Consider the following 25078-nt stretch of genomic DNA (forward strand, 5'->3'; position numbering starts at 1 on the left):
GGGTAAACATCTTCGCTGGAATCTCACAAAACCCAGAACACCAGCTCTATCGCGGAGCTCACCCCATATACAATTGGATGTGATGTAGTTGTGCTGAAACCCTTAAAATCTCTAGCAGAAATTTGCATGCATCCTGTGACATAAAACCGCAAAGCACGGAGAAGTTGGCTTATCGGCGACACAATTACAGACAGGACAGACAAAGTACATAAGTAACATTAAAATATTCGTAGACTTCTTCGAAAATTTATAAACTGGCCTACGTGCCATTTCTATTTTATTATTTTTCGGTCGACCGACGACAACAATTCTTTACACAGTGAGGTTAGATCAAGTTTTTAAACGGCGTTTAAAGCTATAAACACCCAAAATCGGCCAGTTCGTTTCTTTAAACGCGTTTACGCACAAACTAAGTTTAAGGTTCTGGTGAAATCCGTTTCGCGCGTCAAACTGAGTTTCAGACGTTAAACTGGTTTAAGATCGCTTGATGAAAATGGGCCTATATCAGAAAGATGGCAAGAATGTTTTTCTAGGTAATCTGCCTAATTAACATTATGTAAAAGCCTGTTGCTTCGTAATTATTGAAAACTCCGGTAACCATGGAAAAATAGAGAAAGTGACAATAAAATTGATAAAAACAAACAGTAAATTCAACAGAATTCGTTAAATGTAGGGATCTACTTTTTTCGAAATGGCAAATAGTAAATGAAAAATCGTTCTGTGTTGTCATCATAACCCCGAATTGATGTGTATTCAAATAAACATATATTTCGGTCTTTGACTCCAAACAAGTTAGTGCCTGTGTAATCACTTTATTGTACACTCTTCTCGAGCATCTTCTCGTATTCGGTTAGGTATCAGTTTGCAGCTCAGTTTGTACCGATATTCAGTGAACCATTGGTTAAATGTGGTCTTGTATTCTGTGCATCTTACATACTTGGTAGGAATGTCACGTTTCTAAGCTTCCTCGGTATTTATTTGGTGCATCTAAAAGTGTCAGTTGTCGTGCGTACCCCTGGAAGGCTCTGCTGAAATTATCTCCAATACCTGTTCCTCTGTGTCTGGAACCCGAACATCTATTGTCGTTCATTATCCTGGAGCCAATACTCCAGTGTATCTAGCCCTCTGTTGGCGTAAATTCGTAAAATAGTTAATGTGGCATTCCCCGATAACTAATCAAATTTATCATGTCCGCATATTCGTTATTGGTGTACATTTTGTGAAAAGGGCTTCAAAGTAAGTCACAATTTGACAAATGCTCGTTATTTTTGACAAAATCTTGGTACCTGCAACTACCTGATAATGACAAAAAAACATTATTGCCGCTTTGACTTTTTATCAAAAAATTATAGATGAAATTTTTGAAATTTGAAGCAAAGATAGTAATTTTTCTTTTCGAATGCTTAAGTATTGCAATGTGTTACCAATCAGTCAAGGGACCATTTCAAAATAATGCTTAATAACTAAGTTCAATTTCGCTTTTCAACTGTTAAGATCTTCTAGAAATTTTCGAAAAAAATTTGTTTTGCTCGTAGTCTAAGTAAACCCCAATTACCTCTTAAAAGGAACTTCGTGAAAGTTCACCTTCATTTTTAACTTAGCTATTCAACAATATTTTACGTTAGTTTATTGGTCATTTGTAGTAAAACATTACAAAACTTGCTAAACTTTAGGGAAATTATCTGTTTGTAAAAGTTGCGATGCGTTCGACTTTTTAAGGAAAATCAGCCGGCATATATTTGTTGACGAACCAACCAGAACTGTGCTTGTGCAAACCTAAAATGTATAACAATGTCAAACATGCATTAAGTTTACTGTCCTTAAAAAGCAGACTTCAGGTTCCACCTATATATTTCTAATTGTATATTTCATGTTGAGAGTTGCGTGTTTCACGATCATTTTCCAAAACGAAATCGTTCAATGTGTTCTCTAGACATCGGTACTGGCATATAAAGCATGTTCATTCGGTTAAATCTAAAATTCCATCCCAAATCAATGATACTAAAACCAAAAGGTATTTGTTACTTTTTCCATTGCATAGTTCTCACCTTATAAAATCGCAATAGTATTTCGCTCATCTTCAAATAATTTGCCCTTATATTGCATCAATAACAATCAACTTGAACTTGTCAGTTGAATACCTAATAGACATCTCGATAACATCCAAATAAGCGTATGCCTTTGATGGAAACATTCCGAAAGCCGCGGCGAAACAGGCATGAGAACCCCATAGAAATTCTTCGGTAATTATGTGAACTACTGTTTGTTTGTGAGTGCCTGTTTGTATGTGGTTTTTACTTGCTTTCAATTGAAAAAAGGGCATTTTTGCAGATTTTCCATGGCGTCAGCTCAATGATAGAAGCGAACATGTTATTTACAAATGTAAATATGAAATAATTGTTTTTAGTTATACACGTGCTTCATAGTGTTTATTTTGGGAGTTTCATACAATAAATCGTATTGCTTTAATCCATTACCCAAATCAGTTGTGGATATTGCTTGTTAACTGAACATTTTATAAATCAATTATATTCGTTTTTCTTCATTTTATTTGTCTTTCACTTGCATTACTGCTTTAATTTGTAGTGAAATAAGTGCGCGTACCTTAGAGGAAATTTGCCAACAACTTCAGCCTCTTGGTTTTATTTCTAATCTCGATTAAGAATAAAGCTTTCGTACTTACATGTCATGCGAAAATACAGTCAAAAAGCAGTGCGTCCTCAAAAATTTATCACTGGTGAACCACATTTAAATTTTAATTTTTTTTCATTTTCTGGAAATGAAGTGACCTTGTCTTGATAGATATTTAAATGTTGATGTCTGCACAAAAATATTTCTATTAGGTACATCTCCAACTGTAATTTGTGTGATGGACATTTTCGCCGTCGAATATTTGTCATTTTACATTCCAACTTGTGTTTCAGAGTAAATAAATCTGATTACTACCTCAGTTGTAAGGAGTGTGTTCAGGAGGTTTCGATCCGGTTGTTTATTGATTTTTTAGATCCCTTTAATATAACAGAAAACGTATGGAATGCTGGAAGCATATTCTTAGTGCATAATCTTAATAATGTATAGAGACCCTTTCAGAAGGCGCGATAACATCATCTTCGAAAATATAAAATCATGACATCCCCGACGCTAGAATTCGGACTTTTTGCATACTGACACCTTCACAAACAAAGCACTTTTAACTTTGAAAATGGCTTCAATTGTGCGTAAGTTTAGACAGAGAATAGGCTAAATAAAAATGAGAGCAATTCTATAGACTTCCTTGGGATGACTAAAGGCAGAGGAAAAGTCGATTATTTATGTGTTAGGTAGATGCTAATTTTAAGTTCGTGCTAAAGTGACTTTTGTACATATGAAAGTGTATATATTTTGATAACGTTTCAAATTCACTGAATTATTCAGGGCAAATTTGCGGTACATACGAAGTATCTACTTATTAGTTTTTAGTGGTGATAAATATAAATAATATGAATTCGTGTATAGTAAACACATACTATTTACTAACATAACTTTAGGCTGGCGCTAGAAGGCGTGTTCAAACAACTAGAATGATCAAAAAGACAAGAGATTTGCGGATGATGTGGTGATAATAGCGAACAATAAAGAAGTTCTTTGCAGAATGTTAGAAGAATTGGAAGAGAAGTCAGGAAATGTGGGAGTTAAAATTAATAAACAGAAATCTAAAATTATGAGCCCGGAAGAAGAGATGGTCATAAGTATTGAAAACAGCCAAATGTAAAACGTCAAGAAGTATTTTTTGCATGGACGACAAATACAATTAGGAAAAGGAAATAAAGATGCCGAAATGGAACGAAGAAGGCGTCTAAGCTGGGCAGTTGTCGGCAAACTCTCAATAATATTTAAAAATAAAAAGATTCCTCAACAAAGACGCACAAAAGGGTTCGATCTGTGTATATTGCCAGTATTGACATATGGAGCACAGACGTGGACCCTTAGAAAAGCAATACAAAAATTAAAGACAACACAAAGTGGGAATGAAAAGAGGCATGGAAATGAGAATGATGAGTATTTCTTTAATAAATTAGAAGACAAACGAATACATCAGACAGCAGGCACGGGTAAAAGATGTAATAGAAGGGGTAACCTAGATAAAATGAGACTTTGCGGGACATGCAGCAAGTAGAGACGACAAGAGACGAAGCACCAACATAACACAATGGAGACCATGGCTGGGAAGAAGATCAAGAGGTAGACCGAATAGAAGATGGTACGATGACATCAAGCGAACTGCAGGACTAAAATGGATGAAAATAGCTAAAAACCGTGAGAGATGGACGTCGCTAAATGAGACTTATACGTATATGTTCAAGTATGAACGCCAGAGGGTTAAAGGAAGAAAAACACGTACAACTACTTAGGAAACAAGATCTTTATAATATGGAAAGTGATTCGAAATTCCTTTTGAGGAAACAGTTGAGAATATTTATGGAGTACAAAAAATGAAGCAAAAAGTGCAAATTTCTAATAGAAACCGGAATATTGATAAAAAAAAATAATTGGATTGAACGTAAGTAGGTCGATTTGGTAGCAGTGTGTTTGATTTGCAACTGCAAGAAAAAGGCTTCTGTAATACCAAAGCCAATTGATACCTTTCTGTGTATGCAGACTACAAAAAACGATTTTCTTAGATGGCGGCATTTATTACCAGAGTACGTTTGCCCACGGCGGTGAATTGGATAAAGACAAAGTTTGTGGGGTTACACTACTATTAATTCGAATTCTTTATTTATATCTAGTAAAGACAACTCTGTCAAGTTCATAGGTATGCTTCTGTTGTAGTATCTTATCTAGTAATTGTGGGCATCATTGTGTAGGGTTCTATAACTCGCCTGTTACTTGAAGCGTCAGTTAACAAAGTTAACAGATATTAACAACAATCAGATTTGAAATGACAGCATAATATTTATTGAGTTAGAAATTCGTCACTACCGTGAGGAGACATAGTTGAGCTTCACTTCCCAACCTCACTTCCCTGTATCAGTTTCCATTTTGCACAAAAACAAATATTTGAATGTGCTCAGAATCATGCTAGAAAGGAAAGTTATCCGGATATAGTATGTGGTCATCTATTATTGATCGCGCATTAAAAATTCGATCAAAGCAGATATGTACTAAACCTTTCATGTCATGCTGATACTTGTGATTATAATGGTCTGAATCGTTGTTGAGGAGTGGGCTTTTAGTAAGACGTCAATAACATTGTAGAAATAATTTGCTGGGTATAAACGACAAAGGGTTTCTTCAAAGTCTAAAAAGTTAGTGGACTTTTTAATTTTCAATGATGTTTTATTTTTTTTTGGAAAATTGTTCCTATAAAAACTGAAAATTCGTCATGTATCCCAATTCATCCCAAAATACAGGGACATGCAAAAAATTATAATTTGTTAGTAGCTTCGCAAAGTCCTTGATCGTTCTTTAATGTTCATGATGTGAATGACCATTTACTTAAAATTGAATGTTTATCAGCAAATTTTGAATTTGCAGACTGCATTATGTCAATTTTTTCCATCTAGCTTTAAGTGATTTAGCTACTTTAAAAATGGCTTTACTGAAATGTAAATTAACAGTCTGGTATGAAAGCATTTACTACTAAATTTGTTTTAAAAATAAAACTTTTCAATTAGATCTATATAATTGGGTTTAGCGGCTCAAGCACTCCCTTCCGTTAAAGATGAAATTGCAAATTTTTGGAATCTTCTTTAGCATTTTCATTTTATTTTTCGCATTGATATTTCAGTTATTCGAAATACAATTCAGAAATGACCATGTTTATGGCATTGTCTGCTGTCAAAGCAAAAATATTTTTTTAGGTTTTGTTTAATTCACATTTTTATTGATTTTATGGTTTCTGGAATATGATTTGCATACTCATCGATTTTATTTTGTTCAATTTTTGTACTTTGCTTCAGTTACTATAGATTTTAAAACTGGTTTGCAAACAGCAGCATTGCGGATTTTGGTATAAATTATATTGCCAGCTAACTAATTTACTACGAACTATCTGCTAACATGTACTTGCAATGCATTAATTTATTTTATTGAATAAATACCTAATGGATGAATTTTGTATCTATTATAGTGCAAATTATTATTAAGAAAAATTGATTGCTTAATATTGTTTGGCTTCGTGTTCAATATTTTACGTTTAGACCAATTTAAATTAATTTGTGATAACATGAAAAGCTGAAGTAGTCGTGCAGTTAATTCACATTTATACGTGTTTATGATATGTATCTACTTTACTATATCCAGATGGCTTGCTTATAGGAGGTCGCTATTAATATTTCTTCGGGTAGATATTACAAGATCAGAATGACTATTAAATCAGTTTATCGACATGACCGAAGAGAAACAAGACATTAATCTTTGTTTTTTTTCATCAGAATATTATAGAGCACAAAGTCGCTCTTTACCCAAATGTGAATCATACTCGAATTTAGTTAAAATCACCAGCACTTTCAACGCAATGTTAGTGAGAATATAGATGTAAAGTCACTAAAAGTAAACCCAGTTTCAAGTTACTTAAATAGGGCGTTTTCTGAAAGGACGGGAAAACTCACCGGCCCTCATGCGATTATTTTTGGTTTTCTCCATATTCAGATATTTTATTTCTGTTATAACAAATAAATTATGAAAACACGTTGATGAAACCGAAAGGTTTTTGAAATATAGCATATTTATAATTTCTAGCAAAGAGTAGTCGTTGAAATTTACATATTTAAAATGTGACTTATTGTAATACCTACAAATTGCAAACTATACTTCAGTAGAGTTAAAGTAGTTCCTTTAAAGACATTGCAGGTTGCTTGCAGGAAGTTGTTGTATGCAAATATAGCGTGGTACTAGTTCTGAATCACCTGCAGGAAAATATGGGGTAATGCAAATAATCGAAATTTACTAATTTTCTCTATTAAATTCGACACTTTTTGCATTTGTATGTCCTTAAATGGTGCTTGAATATCTCACAAAATAATATATTTGCTTTTCGGGCCGACCGCTTTATTTGTTTTACTTTCTTTATTAGTTTTTCTTTAATCTTTATTAGTTGGTAAACTATGAGTTTTTTTCGTCAAAATAAGTTCCAATTGAGTCGTTTCCTCATTGAAGGTAAATGCGGTATGACACACAAAAAATATGAAAAACTCAGGGAACACGTAAAACATATATTTGTAGACTAGAAAATTACTTTGCATGTTCGTTCAGATCGATTAACATTTGCCCTCTCTGAATACGATATGAACCGATTACAACACACGAAGCTTCACCAATATTCAATATCTTTCAGTAGCGAAACACGAATATCTGGTTAGCGTTGTTTTATTAGTATCTGATTTTTAATTTCTCTCTCTAAGCTGGGCAGTTGTCGGCAAACTCTCAATAATATTTAAAAATAAAAAGATTCCTCAACAAAGACGCACAAAAGGGTTCGATCTGTGTATATTGCCAGTATTAACATATGGAGCACAGACGTGGACCCTTAGAAAAGCAATACAAAATTTAAAGACAACACAAAGTGGGAATGAAAAGAGGCATGGAAATGACAATGATGATTATTTCTTTAATAAATTAGAAGACAAACGAATACATCAGACAGCAGGCACGGGTAAAAGATGTAATAGAAGGGCATGCAAACAGATTTTTCGTCATTATTTTATTTGTCCATGTCGATTTCAACTGATGTTGTTCTTACGGTGGGTTTAATTTTTATAAGATTTTTCTTTTGAAAGAAAATTATCATCTGCTATTCTGCTACACTTAAAGTATGGAATTAACCATTTCAAACAGATTAGTAAAAAATCAGTAAATTGCATATAAATCAGGAATTCTAAATAGCTTCAACATGTAACTAGCAACTCAAGTAAAACTGAGTTTGGTTTAAGGTTGTAGAGCATCAATATAAATCATTGGCTTAAAAATAAATTTGTTTCGTCTTATGCTTACCTCCAACTATTCTGTTTGTTCATGAAACTCTCCTAGAAGAGCTTGGAGTGATACGGATCTGGAACGTCGCAGTGCGGAACATGTTCTGCAGTCATGTTACAATTACGATCAAGGACTTCAAATATTTTTAAATTTATATCGTGTACCGCACTATCTGATAAAAAGTGCCCAAGGAGTAGATTCGAAAATACTCGCTAATTGGAGCGTATGCAAAGTTAGAAATTATTGGTTGGATTAACCTTAATCTTAAGTTAAGTATAATTTGAGTACTTATTTATGAATTGTGTGCAAACGGATATAACTTACTTATAATTTCAATTCAATTCTGATCTATGTGCATGGTCTACAAACGCCACACTTTTCAATGGAAAATTAAGAACTTTTAGTTTTAAGTCCTAAGTAACTGTCGACAGCAATTAATCTCCTATTATCCAGCTACGCGTCAAGGCTTTAATAATATCTAAATTGAAGAGTAAATCAATTTGAATAATAATATGCACACAGTTGTATATTGTACTTTGACAACTGCAATTAAATAAAATTTCTGTCAATACACAAACTGAAATTTTTTCAATAAACAATGGAATGAATAGTCGATTGCTATAGTTATTGGGCTATCGTTGATAGCAAGAAGCCTTAACATTTTGCCATGAGAGATTGTTATCCAAATTGACTTAACCATAAATTTCAAGTCAGATAATTTCTATTGTATCCCGCTAACTCAAGTAGAACAGATGCTGGTACGGCAATATTGTTACAGTTCAAAGAGTTTTTGTTCCAAGAAAAGCTACACACGAAGAGAAGAAGCTTTAAGATCATAGCTTCGCAAAGGCTTTGGGAAAAGATGCAAAGTTCGAATTTACTTGGTAGATGTGTGATAAACTAATAGCATGGAACGGCGCGTTTTAATAATCATAGATGATTTGCAAATATAAAATGTACTTAATGTTTTCCGCTCAAGGTTTTCTACCATACATATGGAAATAGCACAATCTTATATATCTTGATTGGGTAATATTAAGTGGATACATTTGAAATACCTATCAGCGCTTTATATAGCGAGTTATATTCTCTAGTGAACAAAACTTACTGTGTTCGACGTGCAAATTGTTATCAAGCGCAAACTTTTTTGAACCGATTTTGAAGTCCAGTTAGAAAAACTAACTTTAAAATGCATTAGCAATGTCAAGGAATATAGCCTATATTCCAGGCTCTATTTGCAAAACCCTCGTCTAGTTCTTCAGAAACATTTTTTTGTTATCAAAGGTCACACTTGAAGCTGAGACTCCTTGATGGATGTCCGGAAATATCTTCAGCAATATTTATTAATTTACAAGTTTTTGTTCACCATTAAATTAAAAACATAATGTTTTAGTATATTAGTCTTGATATTGGCTCTTATACTTTTTTGGTGGCCCTTCACTTCAATTCAGTCGCATTTTTTACCTTTCTTTCAACAATCTGAAGAACACGCTTACTTGATCAGATTAAATTTGAGGTTCGTTTGCTTATGTAGTACTGCTCGTATTACGTGTATTTTAAACATCAACCTTCCATGTGTGGTTATAACGACAGGAACTAGTGAATACCACAATTGCGTTCCTGCGTCTAAATTCTATTACATAATTACATGTTTAACATGGTATGCGAGTTGCACTATCTATTTTCAAATTGACTTATTTATCAAGATTAGCAGATATTCCTTTCGTTTTTAATAACAAATTTAATTATTATTGAAAAATAATGTTTCTACGTCCACTAAAAATAGTGAAATGAAATAAAGCATAATTCAATAAAATTGAAAAGTTATTTTGACCTGGCAAATAATTTAGAAGCATTTTGCTCAAAGCTAAGGTTGTAGCAACCTGAAACTATATTTCGTGCAAGTCTCTTCTTATTTCTCCATAAAAGAATCGAGTTCTTTTATGTCCTCGAAACTCAATCATGGCATTAAAATCGATGCGGAATTATTATAGCAGTGAACTAGCGCAGTATATTGGCCTGCTCCAGTGGATTGAATTTTCTATCCGGTTAATAATGTAAAACTGAAACCCATTGCCACCAATCTTGTATTCTTTTTATAGAGCTTGCTCTTAAAAGGGAGCTTTAGGACATTTTCCTGTACCCGTCGTTCTTCTCTTTCTCGAACTGAGAACTCCATTATAAAAATTAATTTGTTATTGCTTCTTTTACAGCTCGTTTTAAAGAATTTTCCAACTTTTCCAGCTTTGAGTATCTTGATGCCTCTGACCTTTTTAGATCTTGACCAACAAATTATTTTAATTAACACTAAACACCTTTATACTCCTAAACAAATCGCCAATAATTTTTGGAAAATTTCCAACTTTTAAGTAAAACAATGTTTATTTAATGAATTCACACCAACTAAATGACGCACCATTAGTTAACTGGTTCTTAAATTCAAAGTATGTTTATATATTTTTGGCACATGAGTTCATTAAATTACGTCATAACTCTAGTAAACCCATCTATTAATGAATTAAGTTAAACGTGAATCATTTAAATTTCTCTATCGCTCCAAAATATTTATAATTAATTTAATAATTGAATAATTCGTGGGAAATGAACGTTCGGCTCAAATCAATTTCGATTTCCGGTTTTTCAGATGAGTGCTATTACGGCTGCAATTATTCGTTGTTTTATTGGTGAAAATAATTCAGACTCGCTGGTGGGATTCAAAAATAATGTTTTGAGACCGACATATCCACTCTAATATTAGTCGTTTTCGGCTGATTTTGAGATAATTCCAAATGCATTTTGCTGTTGGTTTTATAGAACAGCATGCATGTCTTATGATTTATAACTAAGGAATACGTAAACATGTTCCTTTTGATTAAAATTAAGGAACAAGTACTTACCTTTAATGCATTTAAGTTATCCGAAGCACGTTTATTTTGCTACGTAGTAAACATTAGTTGATTATAACAATTCAGAAAAATTAATTCCAATATCGCGCCTCTCGAAAATGAGTTATTCAGCTATTGTAAGTACGCCAATAATTATAGTCAGAGTGAATCTCAGATTTGGAGAACAAACAGTTTCTTAATTCTTCAGTCAATTTTAAAATATTATGGAATTAGCTATTGTAAAGGTTATAACGGAGAAAAATGAGTTATGCTCTTAAGCTCTTCAATAAATTGCGAAATTATTCATAATCGATGTCGTGCAATTTCCAACACCTAAATCTAAATTTATTGGTGTTAGCATGCAGCTAAAGAGGCACTAAGCAAAACAAAGTGGATTTGCCAAGATTTTAAATCATACGTTTAGTGGAGTTTTCCAATTACTTCGTTATTGCGCTTAGTAGCTTTAAATGAATCTCAAGCCCCCATATGCAAGACAAATATATACGGGATAATGCAGTTTCAGGAATATTGAATTGCTTTTCATTTGCCCACTGTTATTATTTCTATTTAATACTGCAATACAACTACTTAGCAGTCTGGAATCCATCCTAAATATTGTTAGTCAATAATCATGGTAACTATTTATGTGCATGACTCTGAACTCCTAAGTTTAGTTAGTACGTTTTTATTCACAACTTTATTACTCATCTAAAATATTTTTGAAATATTTAAGTGTAATTTAAATGTCTCTATAACATCAACAGTACAGAGGGTACAAACTCGCAGTTTTCGTTATTAATTGTTGGTCTGAATTACTTAATCAATAAATATCTTAACTTAATCAACATAAAACAAACATAAAAAGTCAATCAATGCGTCATAGGTTACCATAAATTTTTTGACCATAACGTTTCAGAGGAACTTTAAGTAACAGAAACTTTTAATTTAATTAGTCAAAAATTATTTAAATTTTTCCGAGTTTTTAAACACCACGCACAGTTTCTTTCTTTATGTAAACAAAATAAAATAGAAAAACGTCACAATCTGAAATAGATAGAAAAGTGGATCATGAATATTTCAAAATTCTACATCTGACCAGAAACACGTCCCTTTCTAACAACAATTAATAGGAGATTTCATTGTAGGACCCTTATCTGTAATACAGGTACAATTAAGTATATAATTATAACTATTGCAGTTTTCATAAGTAATAATGTAAAGTTGGGTTAATTAATGTACAGGTCATTTCACTTAATTGGATGTTAATTAGGTAATTACCTCAGGCAAATGAAACTGTCGTCTATTTTGTACACTATTATGAAAAGTACGTTATACACTTACGTGCAACTCTAAAATCCAATTTCATCCATAAACTAAAAATGGTAAATCTGGGCTTGCCTTTAATGACTACAATGAAAATCCTGTATTTGTTGATAATATTGCCTGACAATATTGCAGTACCTACGAAATCAGATTGGCGTTCAGTCAGTTCAATCAGAAGTGCAGAAATGTTTTAAATCAGGCGATTTCAATTATGCATGATGAATGCAGAATGAATAGAGTTAGAATAGCCATTAATTTAGAAAATGGACAAGTTTTGTTTTGTTAGACGATACAGATGCTATTGTAATTCATTCACACTTCTCAAATAAATAATTCTCTAGTATTTATTAAATTACAATAATGTTTAGGGGAAATTAAATACTATTTCGTTTCTCTCAATTACTTATTTTGCAACTGTGCAATTAACCCTAACGTCAACATTTATTCTAATTAACTGAAGAGTTGACCTCCACGGCCACACGATTTTCTCACATGTTTTACACTTTTGCGTGAAATAATATAAAAGAAAGTGGTTATAAGATCTTGTTCGTAAATGTTTTATGTGTAATATGTTTCAACCAAAATTGTTAAATAGGTGACTGAGAGCAGCTCGACATATTATATGTATAGTTTTACGTCTTTTATTTTTGATTTATTTATGTCAGTTTGCAATGAGGTGCAAATCTAGAAGATCCAACATGTTTATGTTGCAGAAAAAGTCAACATTAGATTTGAGTTGTTTTTGAATTTAGATCTTCGTCTGACGAATATTTCTTCCAATATTTATTACATTTATTACTTGTGTTAGCCAATTTCGGATGTTTAGGGTAGAGTTTAGATAGATAACTTCCTGTGTTGTTTCCGATTGAATTACACTTTTTTAAATTTGTATTATGGTTTATTTAGATTAATAATTATATTTTTATTCGGTCAACAAATATCGGAGCTCAAGTCGAATTTATGTTAAACAATATCAAACTTAATTAATTAGCCTATTATGAAAATTTAATTACAAAAGTAAATATTGCCACATTTAAATAACACGTTCTGCAAGCAAGGAGGTATTGAGTAAACCTAAGCAAAACCCCGTTTTTAAGGCATATAGAAAGAACGAAAATATACAAAGTGTTTCAGCTCCAAACACGCTTCTTCTTTTTGCCGCATCGGATTTTGCTAATAGTTCTTTAATTCTGCCAATAACAATTTGTATATCTTTGAATTTTCATTGATATTGGAAACACCTCAGTTGCTTTTTCCATGTCATCTATCGTTACTAATTCCGTCTTGCTAGTAGATTCAACGAGAAGTTTGTTATATGCCTTATTTCCGCACCGCAATAATGTTCAAAATACATAAGTTATCTCAACTTGAGCACATCAGTGAACATTGTGTCTATTTGTCAATTGGAATTTAGCAAAAAGGTCTTTACTGCGTGTTGTGATTACCGAAATAAAATTCGTTTCTAGATATGGAACATTTAGAAATACATATATACTAGTGGTATCGTATTTTTAGTCGCTTTCGCTGTATCGAAACCTGATCGAAAAGACTCGTTTTCGACTCAAACATAAATTTTTATTTTAATGGCTGTGGAGTAGTATAAATTCTAAATAAAGTAAATTTTCTGCTAAGACGTTGTCGAAAAGATGCGAGTCGGTTTTGGACATGACAGCTCAAAAAGTTTATTAAGTTGTAGGTACTTAAAAACTTAGGTTATTCCTAACTCCCCCACTTTTAAACTGCCTCCAAAGGTAATCCTGAATAATATCTCATAGTTCTTTTGTTTTTGGGAAAATTCCGGGAATATTGAAATGTATTGAACAATTCCTTGTTTAGTTTGCGACAGAGAAGATCAAAAAAGTATTTGCAGTTCAAAAAACCTCCCTATTTATCTGAATGAGCGGATTTTAATTCTCTATTTTTACTGATGCTTGCTGTTAATTTTCCGCTAAAAGTTTATATTAATGACATGTTCCACTTTTTGTTCACACATTAAGATACTCTTTGTATATTTAATTACCGACAGAATAATGAAAAAAACATTACCAGACAGCCTTCTGTGTAAAGTGTTTGAAAATTAAAATGTCAAAAGCTTAAAGAAAATTTGATTGAAGTTTTAAGTTTTATATTAATCTAATTCTAGACTTGTATTAATGAGCGGCTATATTAAGTTGATCGGGTTTTTAAAGCAATTATCATTGATTAGAATCATAATTTTCGAAACGCAGTTAAAGATTAAGCCAGTTGTACTTTTGGAAAGAATTATCCGAGTTCGCCGTATATAAACCATCGCTATTTACATACATTTTTTTGGCATTTTTTTCTCTTGTTTCTGTCATTTGTTTTCTACATCCATCCCTCACGACTAATTTTAAATTACGGTCTAATAATTTCTGTAACTAACAATAAAGGCGCATATCCGACAACATATCGCTGTTTGTTATAATTTAAAAAAATTAAAAGGTTTTGCCCACTATAAAGACTTTTTATGCAATTTATTGTTAATATTAAATGATTTTCATTTAGTATAGAGAAAATGTATCAACGATTGATTCTTGGTGCATGAAAAGGCAGGGAACAAAAACCATCAGGAACGATGGTCATTGTTTCAATAAACCCTAAAATTTCATTTAAATGGCCCAAACAGTTTCTACGGCTATCAATTTTGAACTCAATTAAAAAGAGCATAGCTTTTATCGCGGCTTAAACGAAGCACTTGCACTATGTTCATAGGAACGTTTTTACATGTGCTGAGCGGAGCAGATCTACATTTTTGTCACTTCAACTGTAAAGCAGTTGATTTTTAACTAGGAAACGGCCCAACTCTGATTTTAACTAGAAAAGGGAACACATTTGTGGGCTTTGGAGTATGAAATAATTCAAATAAACATTTAATACATGTTCGGAACGTTCCATACAAAAATTGTTTCCGGAGTTGCTTTTAAAAAAGAGCATATTTCCACACAATATTCATCTATTAAATTACGTGTAAGTTCTTTTATAGCATAGAAAATCATTTTTTATGTTAGGAAATTTTAAAAACTTTAGGAAAGCTTCAGAACATTTTTCTCATGATGCTTTCATATTGTTCTTAACATTAAATTGCCTTCTGCTCATATATTTGCAACAATTGAATAATTTGTAATAGCCAAGGGTTGTCCATAGTTCCGGCGTTTTTCCACGATTTTCCTGATTATCTCGTCTGCGGCAACACTGCCGTCATACGTTTGCCGCCTATCAGATCCTCGAACCGGGAACTCTCGAAATGATTTTGATCATTTTCCTTCGCACGCGGACGTAGTAAACGCGCGGTGCTTCCGTGGTTTGTTTTCTTCGTATGTTGGTCTTCCGAAAGCCTCTGGTTATGTCGGAACTGTGTTGAAGTGCGCGAAGGGGGTGGTGATAAATATAATGATTTTTATTTGGACTTTTTGATATTAGAAAATGTATTTTGAATATTCATAGTTATTCGGAACTAACAGCAAAGCACCTGAAATTAAATCCCCAGAAATCAAATTTGAGACTCAAAGTAAATTAAATGTAAATAAAATTAGGTAGTGTCGGCAATTAGCTCAACTTCGCAAATAACCACTTATGAGCGGTTTAAGCCAGTGAACTTTTCCAAGTTGATTAGTGTTTATTAACTCCGCAAATTCGATTTCCTTGATTGGTCCACTAGGTCTACAATTAGTGACCCTTAGTGGAATAAATTGAATTTACAAGTGATTGTTGCGGTTAGATCATATGGATTGAGAACGATCTACTAGTGCAGTTTTAGTGCCTATTGGATTACCCTATCAATTATTGTGGATTTAAAAATTATTATATCAAAGGTAATCTTGACTTGTATGCGTTTGCAGACAATAAATGTGTTCCTTTCTTTTTATTAGTGTGATTTAGTTCAGCAATTCAAAATTAGTTATTCGTTTATTTTAATACCTTCCAGGTGTCAGACATGCCCAATTTGGCCAAAGGTAGTTTACACAATTCTGTGTAGCCCCTCTGAATATTATCCGCTATAGTGTGTTGGTGAATACATATACAAACCCAGTTTGATTCAGAAAAAGGCGTTAGTGATTTGTACTTAATGAAAGCGACATAGCGACTGTAACTAGTGTTTCTACATATAAAAATAATAGTCCTTATTTAAAGTTTATAATCTGTTTTGTACCGGCTCATGGCCCATTACATCTCCTCTGCAATACGAAAATATCATGCCAACTTTTAACAATCTGGACGTTTTTTATCTCGACTTCACCAAAAACGCCTTATTCAAATGCTGCTCATTGCATACAAAATTCAAAGCTAAACTTAATTTTAAGAAGTTGATTAGGGACCGCTAGCTGCCTCATTTAATTGGAAATTTTTCAATAAATATTTCTGTTCTCTGGAAGAGTCTACAAAAATTTAACGTAAAGTTCACGCCCCGATGTCTTTCGGTTATGAAAATGCAAGATTAACTTTACTAACAAGCAATATTATAATGGATAACAAAGTAATGGACACATTACTGACCGTATATAATAATATAAAACCATTACAAATAACAGAACGAAGTTATATTTCTTAAAATTACTTTGCAACATTTAGAATTGGGGCTCTGTTATCTCTCTGGGAACCTGTGTCTGGCATTTCCTGTTTGTAGAGCTTTCGGAAGAAGATTTGAATGGTGGTCACGATCTCCTGCTCTTCATACACTAGTTCCTGGTTCATTTTTCATTATTTATTAAGCATATCTTTAAGTTTTGATGAAAAGCCGATTGCTTGAAAATTTAACCACGTAACAAATTTTGCGAATCAAAAACATGTTTTTGAAATAAATAATTTTTTTTGAAAAAAGTTAGGTTTTTTTGAAAAACACTTACACCACGATGAATATTAGGAACTCTACAGTAAACTGATCTTGCTCCTATTCAGGAAAGGAAAAGAAAAATGTGCAAAACGAGACCGTTGTGTTTAAAATTAGTTTGATGTTTGACGATAACGATCAAATTCCCAACTGTTGTGTAAAGTACGAATTCTGTTTGAAAAGGTTCTCCAATTCATTGATTTTCTTTTCTTCTCGGTTTTTTCTTAAGTTGTCTGTTTTATTCATTATTTTTATTAAATTGCTTTTTTAAAGCGATTTTTAATTCTCTCTTGGTCAATTGCATATTGTCGAAGTGAGTCTAATTTTTCCATAAAAGTGCTGTGAAATAACCGACTTTTACTACATTTTCTGCAATTGATTTTTTCACAAGACGCGCGTTTTAGTAGCTATGCTTCCATCCCCAGCCCGAAGAGGCTAAAGTTCACAAAATCGTGGTTAAAAGTGCGGGCTTAGAAATTCAAGCTAAACATTGTACTTATTTCGGAATAATTTTGCGATCTGTGAAAATATTTTCAAGTTTGCCCTATTTTAATCAACGGTTCATATATTTAGATAACTTCCTTTGCTCCGTTCTTCGAAGAATCGAACGAACTTCTTCTCCTTGTTGTATACCTTTACCCAATTATACTTTTAATGAAAGTTTTCAAACTTCCATTAATACTTTTTGGTGACTACCTTTCTGGTCATACATCGACAATTTCGTGATCTAATTAAATACTTAATATGCACGGCATAATAAAATTAATCTTTTCTGCATAGTGACCTAAATAGCTAACTAATCTTTATGACTACTATCATGTGTTAACAGATCCCAATAAAATGTTCATTACTTACATTCTTTGAAATACTCGGGCAATGTCCAAGGTGATTCCGTTCAAGTTCACTGGATGTACGATCATTGATTTGATACACGAACTTTATTAAGGATTTTCCGCATTTTTCTCAGATATAACGATACTTGCGATAATTGTTATTTTCTATAAAATATCAATCATTCGCAATTTTAGGCAGTATTTCGACAACGATACGTATATGAGTAACAGTTACTTTTAATTCTAGAAATGGGATTTGGGAATACCCTACACAGGTTGATTTATATCTAGTTGTTTTTCATGTGGAGAGATTATGTCAGTTTACCTAGAGTATACTAGGCGAAAATATAAGGGAGATCTGAATTTGGCTTATTCGCGAAATATATTAACAACGATGTTAACAGTTCAATGTGCAATCCCTACTATGATATATATTTATTTGTATTGACGCATTATTTTAAATTATTATTACTCGACTGGAATAAGGAAATCGAAAATGGTACTTTTGCCAATTCAATTATTTATTTTGTCCTAAATTGTACTAATTTTACACTGTTTTACATTTAATTTTATAACCTAAATGTAGAGATATCATTTGAACAAAATGCCAACAGAACTTGAAATCGCGAGCAGTTAAAGCTTGAATTCCAAGTCGCGTCTAAAAGAGCTTTAGGGGCTACGGAATTGATTCGAACAGCCAATCCAGAAGGGGAAATTTTTGAGACCTTTGATATCTGATGAATTACTGTAAGGAAGGGAGAAAACATATTTCCGATAGTTGTGGAAATCGTTCAATGTGTCGGTCTTTAAATATCATTACAAACATTTATCTTTATGTTTTCCGTGATTTCAGTTATTAATCGTTACATATTAGGCTGATTTTTAAATGTCCAAAGTCAGGGCGAGTAATATTTACGTACTCAACCTACACGCGAACGAATGGAAATATATATGGAAGCTAAGTTTGATCCGGTGGGCCGGTTCAGTACCTACTTAAAAACCCGTGCTAAACTGTGAAAGGATGAAAACGCAACGATTCTGAAGAAACTGCAATCTAAAATAGGCTTCCATCAATCAAAACTTATGTGATTGTGTCGTATTGTTAAGTAAAATAAAATTCCTCCGCCATATAATATTAACACGTCACGAGCACGCTATTCAATATCAGAGGCCTCGGGCAATTCAATCCAAGCGAAAGTGCTTTCATTTTATCTAAGACACATTGGTGAGGTCACAGAACACATGTAGGTGCTTTAATTTAGTTTTATTTGAAATGAGAAATACTGTTCTCAAAACACTATGCTTTGAATTTCTTTCGCAAAAAACCGACAATTCATTTTTTCGTCGTTTTAGTGAATATTGTGTCTTGATATTTCATGAATCGACTCTTATCTAGTCTATGTATTTCTAGAGGATGAAGAATAATAATTGCAATATGTAACGGACTATATTAAAATTTTATAGATCGCAGAATTGGCAGAACGCAGAATTTCAGTGTTAAAATATTAAAAACTTAACTCCGTTAAGCAAATATTTGAAAGTAAATAACGAACGTCTATAAAATTTTCTAACAAACACGCGTAGCATATAAAAGTTATGTAGCGATTACATCAATGAACTGTTTTGTCTACTAATTAACATTTGTGCTTTACCACTTTTTTGTGCTTTAATGCAATAATTGATCGAAATTAACATAGAAAATAGTACTTAAGGTGCAACATGTAGTGCATTGAAAATACACTTATGTTTGCCTGTTATCCAAACGTTTTAGAAAAGTACAACAAAGAAAAAAACACTATCTAAAAAATATAAAGTGATTGTGGACAGCACAAAAGTAAAAATTGCTAATTAATGCAGCAATATTAAAAACAGAACATTGATGTCTAATGAATAATTTACAGTAAAATTAAAGAAGATCCTTTACTCATTTAGTTCACTTTCATTTTAACAGGATTTATTAACAAAAAACGGCTGTGGATTTGTGTCTGGGAAATTAAGTCAGAATAAATATATTTAAATATAATACCTAGTTTTTAGTTAATAATTGAATTAGTCAATTTTCGGATATATTGGATGGTTTATCACTCCTGAAATAACAGTAGTTGAAGTTTTACATTAGTGGCGACTTTATTAAAGTGCACTTGATCAATATTAACTGCTTATTATTCATTTCTCACCGTATGTAACTGTCTTTAAATAGTGGGTGGAAGTGAAAATTCCTCATTTACTTATCTTCCTTGTTCCCAAAGTACACACATTTAAAACGTCGAGTAATCAATCATAGTTAAAATAGTCACCAGGCTCACGATATTGACTTACTCGCCCGACTTCATAAATTACGCGCAATCAAGAGAATTAATATAAAATTAATAAACTGGGTAAAATCTGAGATGTCGTTTAATTAACTACTGGTAATCACAGGGGAATTAATTTAAAATAATTTTTAGATGTTTTTAACCATTTTATAATGTCGGTTGTCTTTATTTCGGCTGTTCGCATGGTAAATACCTGTTACTAGATACCAGTTTATTGATTTAATCGTAATAATGATACCAAATAAACGTCGTAGATAATGCTACAGGGTCGTAAATGTGCATTATTAGAGAGTGCATTTCAAGTAAAATTGAAAACTCCTCTAGGCATTTTCGTCAAGTGGATATGAATAATCAGCATTACATTATGATATGGCTTCTGACAACAATAATTCTAACTATATTAAACTTACTAATGTATGCGAAAGTTTATTAAAGCAATTTCCATTTCTAGGGCATTGTAACATAATTACTAATTATTGCGGTTTTATAGTTGATTACTACTCTAGTTTCGGGCCAGTAATAAATACAATTTGAAGCCATCAGTATGTCATCCCTAGTGATGTTACCGACCTTCTTTTAACATCATTTTGGATGCTTGCAAAACTATAAATACTATATGAGCTTGCATGCTAAATCAGTTCAGAAAATAACAAATTTGTATTTACTATTAACATAACGATATACGAGGTTAGAATTATTAATCCCACTTAAGTAAGCAACTATAAACTAAAACTCAAATCGTTTAGTATTTTCAATTTCATCTATTTAACTTTTCCTGCCTACTTAAGTAGTGCCAGTTTTGAAAACAACTGAAGTTTCTAGAGTGTAGCAAACATTTTCTTACTGTAATGTTTGTTCATTTTTGATAAGGAAACTTTTCTTAAAATTCACGTATACTTTTAATTAATTCTGAACTTGGAACTGAAACAAAACTTTGCAAAGACGTTTTAAAAAATTCAAATGAATTGTCTCCCCCACAACAAACTTTCTGCGAAAACAATCGTAAGTTTGTAGTTTATTCACAAATGAATACAATCTGCTAAAATTACAGTTGCAGTTTGGTATTATTTCTAAGCCTCAGTCAGAAAATTTGTCAGCATTTATTCTTTTTATAGCTTGTGACATTGGTGATTCAAAATCCATGTATTTGTTTTGAGGCTGGTTCAGGAATGTTGGAATATTGGTTGCAAGAATACTACTTAGAGCTGTTTCGTCCATCAACAGCACGTTTTACGTTAACCTAGTTTTTGACGTATACATTTTTGACTTGATTCCAATATAACTGCTCTTCCTATTATTAACTTCGCGTCGCGACTGGTCGGTAAATCCAATAATCGTGCGTAAAAACAAAATTTCGCGCACTAAAGTAAAGTACCTTACAACCGTTGTCGAATTTAAAAATTGTTGCACTTTTTAAATCATTTACTGTTTTCTTAATTTTGATTGTTTTAAAACAACTACAATATGGGCGTTTTGTTTATACGCTTGTGACTTTGGGTTGTCGTGTCTCCAACTTGCTACTGTTTTTCAAAGTTTGAAGTAATTGTGGGTTTTAAATTCATTTCTTAAGATTCAAATATAATATATCAATAATTATATTTTCAATATCGTCCATCAGTTTTCCGTATGCTGCTTTCTCCATCTGTCCTATTACTTCTTTCATCTTCAGATGCACATTGATTGCTTGCGGAAACCCGCTTTCCGTGGTTCTATTTTTTGGGCTCCTCATGTTTGTTCATTGGCTTTGTAACGGATTTGCAGAATTGCGGATTAATGTAATTTCAATGGGGAAGATTGCTTTGAAATACGAGCAATTTGACATACGAGCAAGATCCCGAAACGAATTAAACTCGTATGTCGAGGTATCACTCTATGTATTTGTTTGTATCGCGTAACCCATGCTTTTTCGTAGTTTTGTTGTCTTTAGAGCAAGTGTTGTTTTGGCCTATAATTGTTTCCTTAACGAATTTCAGTTGTAGCTCATTTGATAATCTGTTAGGTCTTTTACTCGAGTATCTGTTCCTTTTAATAAACACTTTTATTAGGGTCTTTTGCAGGAATATTAACTTACGTAATATCTGCTATTAACAAAATGTAAATTTTGAGTGCACTTTTTCTCTGTCTGGTTTTTCAAAAACTCCTATCGAAATGCAGTTGAGTTTGGTGATAATATTGTGGTTGTTTTGTCGTCAAGCGTACGAAGTCAAATATATTTTGAAAATTGACGTATTACACATACACCTTTTGAAATAACATTACGTTCGCAAGAGGCGCTATTCGAAATATTATATATTTGACTACGCTCTAGTCATTACACTCTAAATACTTCCTCAAAAAGTTGCAAACATCACCATGAATTCCATCATATGTTTAAAGTCAATAAAGTTGTTATCTTTGAGGCAAAGGAATAAGAGCAAAGCACGTTTCGACTAAACGTTAATGACTTAATATTCTAAGTAATTCTTATTGGGTTTAATAATATTATGTTGACAACATCTTTCGCTAGAGCATTGAAACAAAAATTGGATAAAACTTATTTTCTTTGACGCTCTTTGAAACTCTTTGAAAAACTTGATGAACTTATCAGTATTTTCACTAGTTGCAGTTGTACTTTTTCCAAAGTTAGGTCTGGCTAGAAATACCTATCTGTTATTTTCAATCGCCAATAGGCCTGATAATAGTATAGGGAAATCAAAGAATAGTTGGTTTAAAAGAAAATTATAGGTTTACAAGGTTAAATAATAAACTAAAATAAAGTAGTAAAATACTGCAATCGACCACTTTATCTGCATCCGTTCATCACGGCTAAGTAATTGCCATTTTCCTTGCATTTTGCTGCATCACTTGCATTAGTTGATCTATAATTTACTTGTTTTGTCTTAAATAAAGCAATTCAAAAATCGTCATTTTCAGAATTAGAAATTTTTGTTTATTCGAATTAAATCTCAAAAGTTTCGTGTCAGGACCTTGTAATTAATATTTAGTGCTAAATATAAGCGTGTGGTGTTAAGCTAATGTTTTGTAACTATACCGCTTCTTTCTAATTTCTTTTCACAACGTTTTTCTAAACCATCATTTCCTTTCTTGGGCAATAATATCAGCATCGCTGAGTTTAGCCCTGCAAGCTTGAGTCACTTTTGTCTTACTTGTAAAATAAAAAATCAAGCTGTTAGGTCCTGCTGGTGTTGTGCATTTTTGCAGAAGAACCGTATACCACTTGTAAACATCGGAATTTATTTTTAACATACAAAACGTGTAACATTTTGTAGACTTATTTTGAGCATAAGCGCTATGATACACTATTTACCTCGGCGCGACGTCACAAGCTTACACCATGACTACTACGAGCAATTCCGCGCTTAATTTAAGTAGTACCAAGATAAAAATTCAATAATTTATATAAGAAAATGTAATTTATTATGGTAGCAACTTGATTTTTCAACAATTCTAGACCTTATTATGTTTCAATATGCCTTTTGTTGTGTTATTCATTAGGTTGTATTCATAGATTTTGTTGTCGAACAGCGATCAAGCGGTAGTGTTATTGCATCTTTGGTTGGTCACTTTATTTGGTAGAACTAATCCCATATTTATATTTACATTATCACTTATCTATTAAATCATAGTTCAAAGTGAAAATCTGACTTTCGATGAAATATGTTCTGTTGGTGTGGATCGCTTCAAAGCTGGATCATTAAACTTCAAAGGGCTCTAGCGGCATTTAATTCCAACGCATTATAAAATGTCACACAGGGAGAGCATTTAGAGCGAAATTAGAGCTAACTTGTTAAATTAATAAAATTATCTGCTACTCCATATATGCGGAAAGTCAGTCCCATTTCTAATCAAGTTGAAATGTAATTTCAACTACGAATAACAGGTTTTACTCTTCTTCAACATTTTTTTGCTGGGGAAAATTAACTGTACCTCTGTCAGTGGCCAATAGGGAAAACGGCAGTCTGCAATCTTTATTCTATCTGATTTCAATTATACGCTTGTTAGTTTAATTCCGTGCCGGATTGCAAAATCCATTTTATACGCTCTCATAAAATTCTAAACGACATAAAAGACTTGACGTCATTCGTAAGGTTTACGACATAATATAATCATTTGTTTAGAAATGGTAAGCATTTTGATTGTTGCAAAGAAGAAAAGTGTTAGATAGAAAAAAGAGCACTGTCTAACACCCGAAAATAATATTGAAAATTCGCACATGATGTTTCTTAATAATAATTCCAAGATTGGGACAGAAATTTTTTTTTAATGTGAGCCTATTTGAATTATTGCTATACAATATCAATATTGTTTATGAATGTTTACACGTTGAGAACAAAGCGTTGGTTCTAAACTTTCAAAAATTGCCAAATTATATGAAATTACGTAATAATTTTAAAATTGCAAGGAACACTCAACAACATTTATCGCAAGGTGCCAATACGAGCAAACCCAACTAACCCCAGCTAACCCAAACTATAGCTACGTCCGTTCTATGGTTGAAGAAGCAAAATTGAACGCAGGATCTGAAAATCGTTTTACTTTTGAAAAAATGGAGTACCACTCATTTAATTAAGCATTTCAAACTCAACGCTCATAATTTTTCGCACTTGGCATTTTAAAGGCATTTTAAATAAAGACCATTTTTTATCCTAATTAATGTAGTAAATAACCATCTTATATATTTTATTATAAAACTGAGTTACCTTATATACGTATTTGTTTATTTTGTAAAACTCCAAAATGAGATTTAAAATAAATGAATGTTATCGAACTCCCCACGCGGTGAACCTGAGTGTCATAAATTCTAACTTTTGTTTACACTATTTTTAAACGAGATACGCATAAACGCGGGATTATTAACTGGGCTTATCTCAAAGGTCGATATTTTTATTATAATAAATTTTCATTTATTATCAATAA

The 25078-nt window shown here is 32.3% G+C and overlaps 2 protein-coding genes across 7 annotated transcripts in view; one reads left to right on the forward strand and one right to left on the reverse strand.

Moving 5' to 3' along the window:
• The window catches only part of LOC109544358 (short-chain dehydrogenase/reductase family 16C member 6), a gene marked incomplete in the record, with an annotated part of 32206 nt that extends 29310 nt beyond the window's left edge, over positions 1-2896 (reverse strand). The window contains 1 exon segment of the mRNA XM_048666867.1: positions 2684-2896. Coding sequence (XP_048522824.1) covers positions 2684-2748 — 65 coding nt within the window.
• LOC109544355 (cAMP-specific 3',5'-cyclic phosphodiesterase) overlaps positions 1-25078 on the forward strand; it is a 796409-nt gene that overhangs the window by 320542 nt on the left and 450789 nt on the right. For 3 of the 6 annotated variants that reach the window (XM_019914472.2, XM_019914473.2, XM_019914474.2), the window contains exon 1: positions 15473-15997. The exons of the other annotated variants lie outside the window; for them this stretch is intronic. The gene's annotated coding sequence lies outside the window, so the exon portion shown is untranslated. Of the gene's footprint in view, positions 1-15472; positions 15998-25078 lie in introns of those variants that run through there. 6 annotated transcript variants of the gene reach the window in all.

Source organism: Dendroctonus ponderosae, unplaced genomic scaffold, assembly GCF_020466585.1.
Source record: "Dendroctonus ponderosae isolate FM_Combo_2020 unplaced genomic scaffold, Dpon_F_20191213v2 Dpon_F_20191213_5, whole genome shotgun sequence".
In the NCBI taxonomy this organism is placed as follows: Eukaryota; Metazoa; Arthropoda; class Insecta; order Coleoptera; family Curculionidae; genus Dendroctonus; species Dendroctonus ponderosae.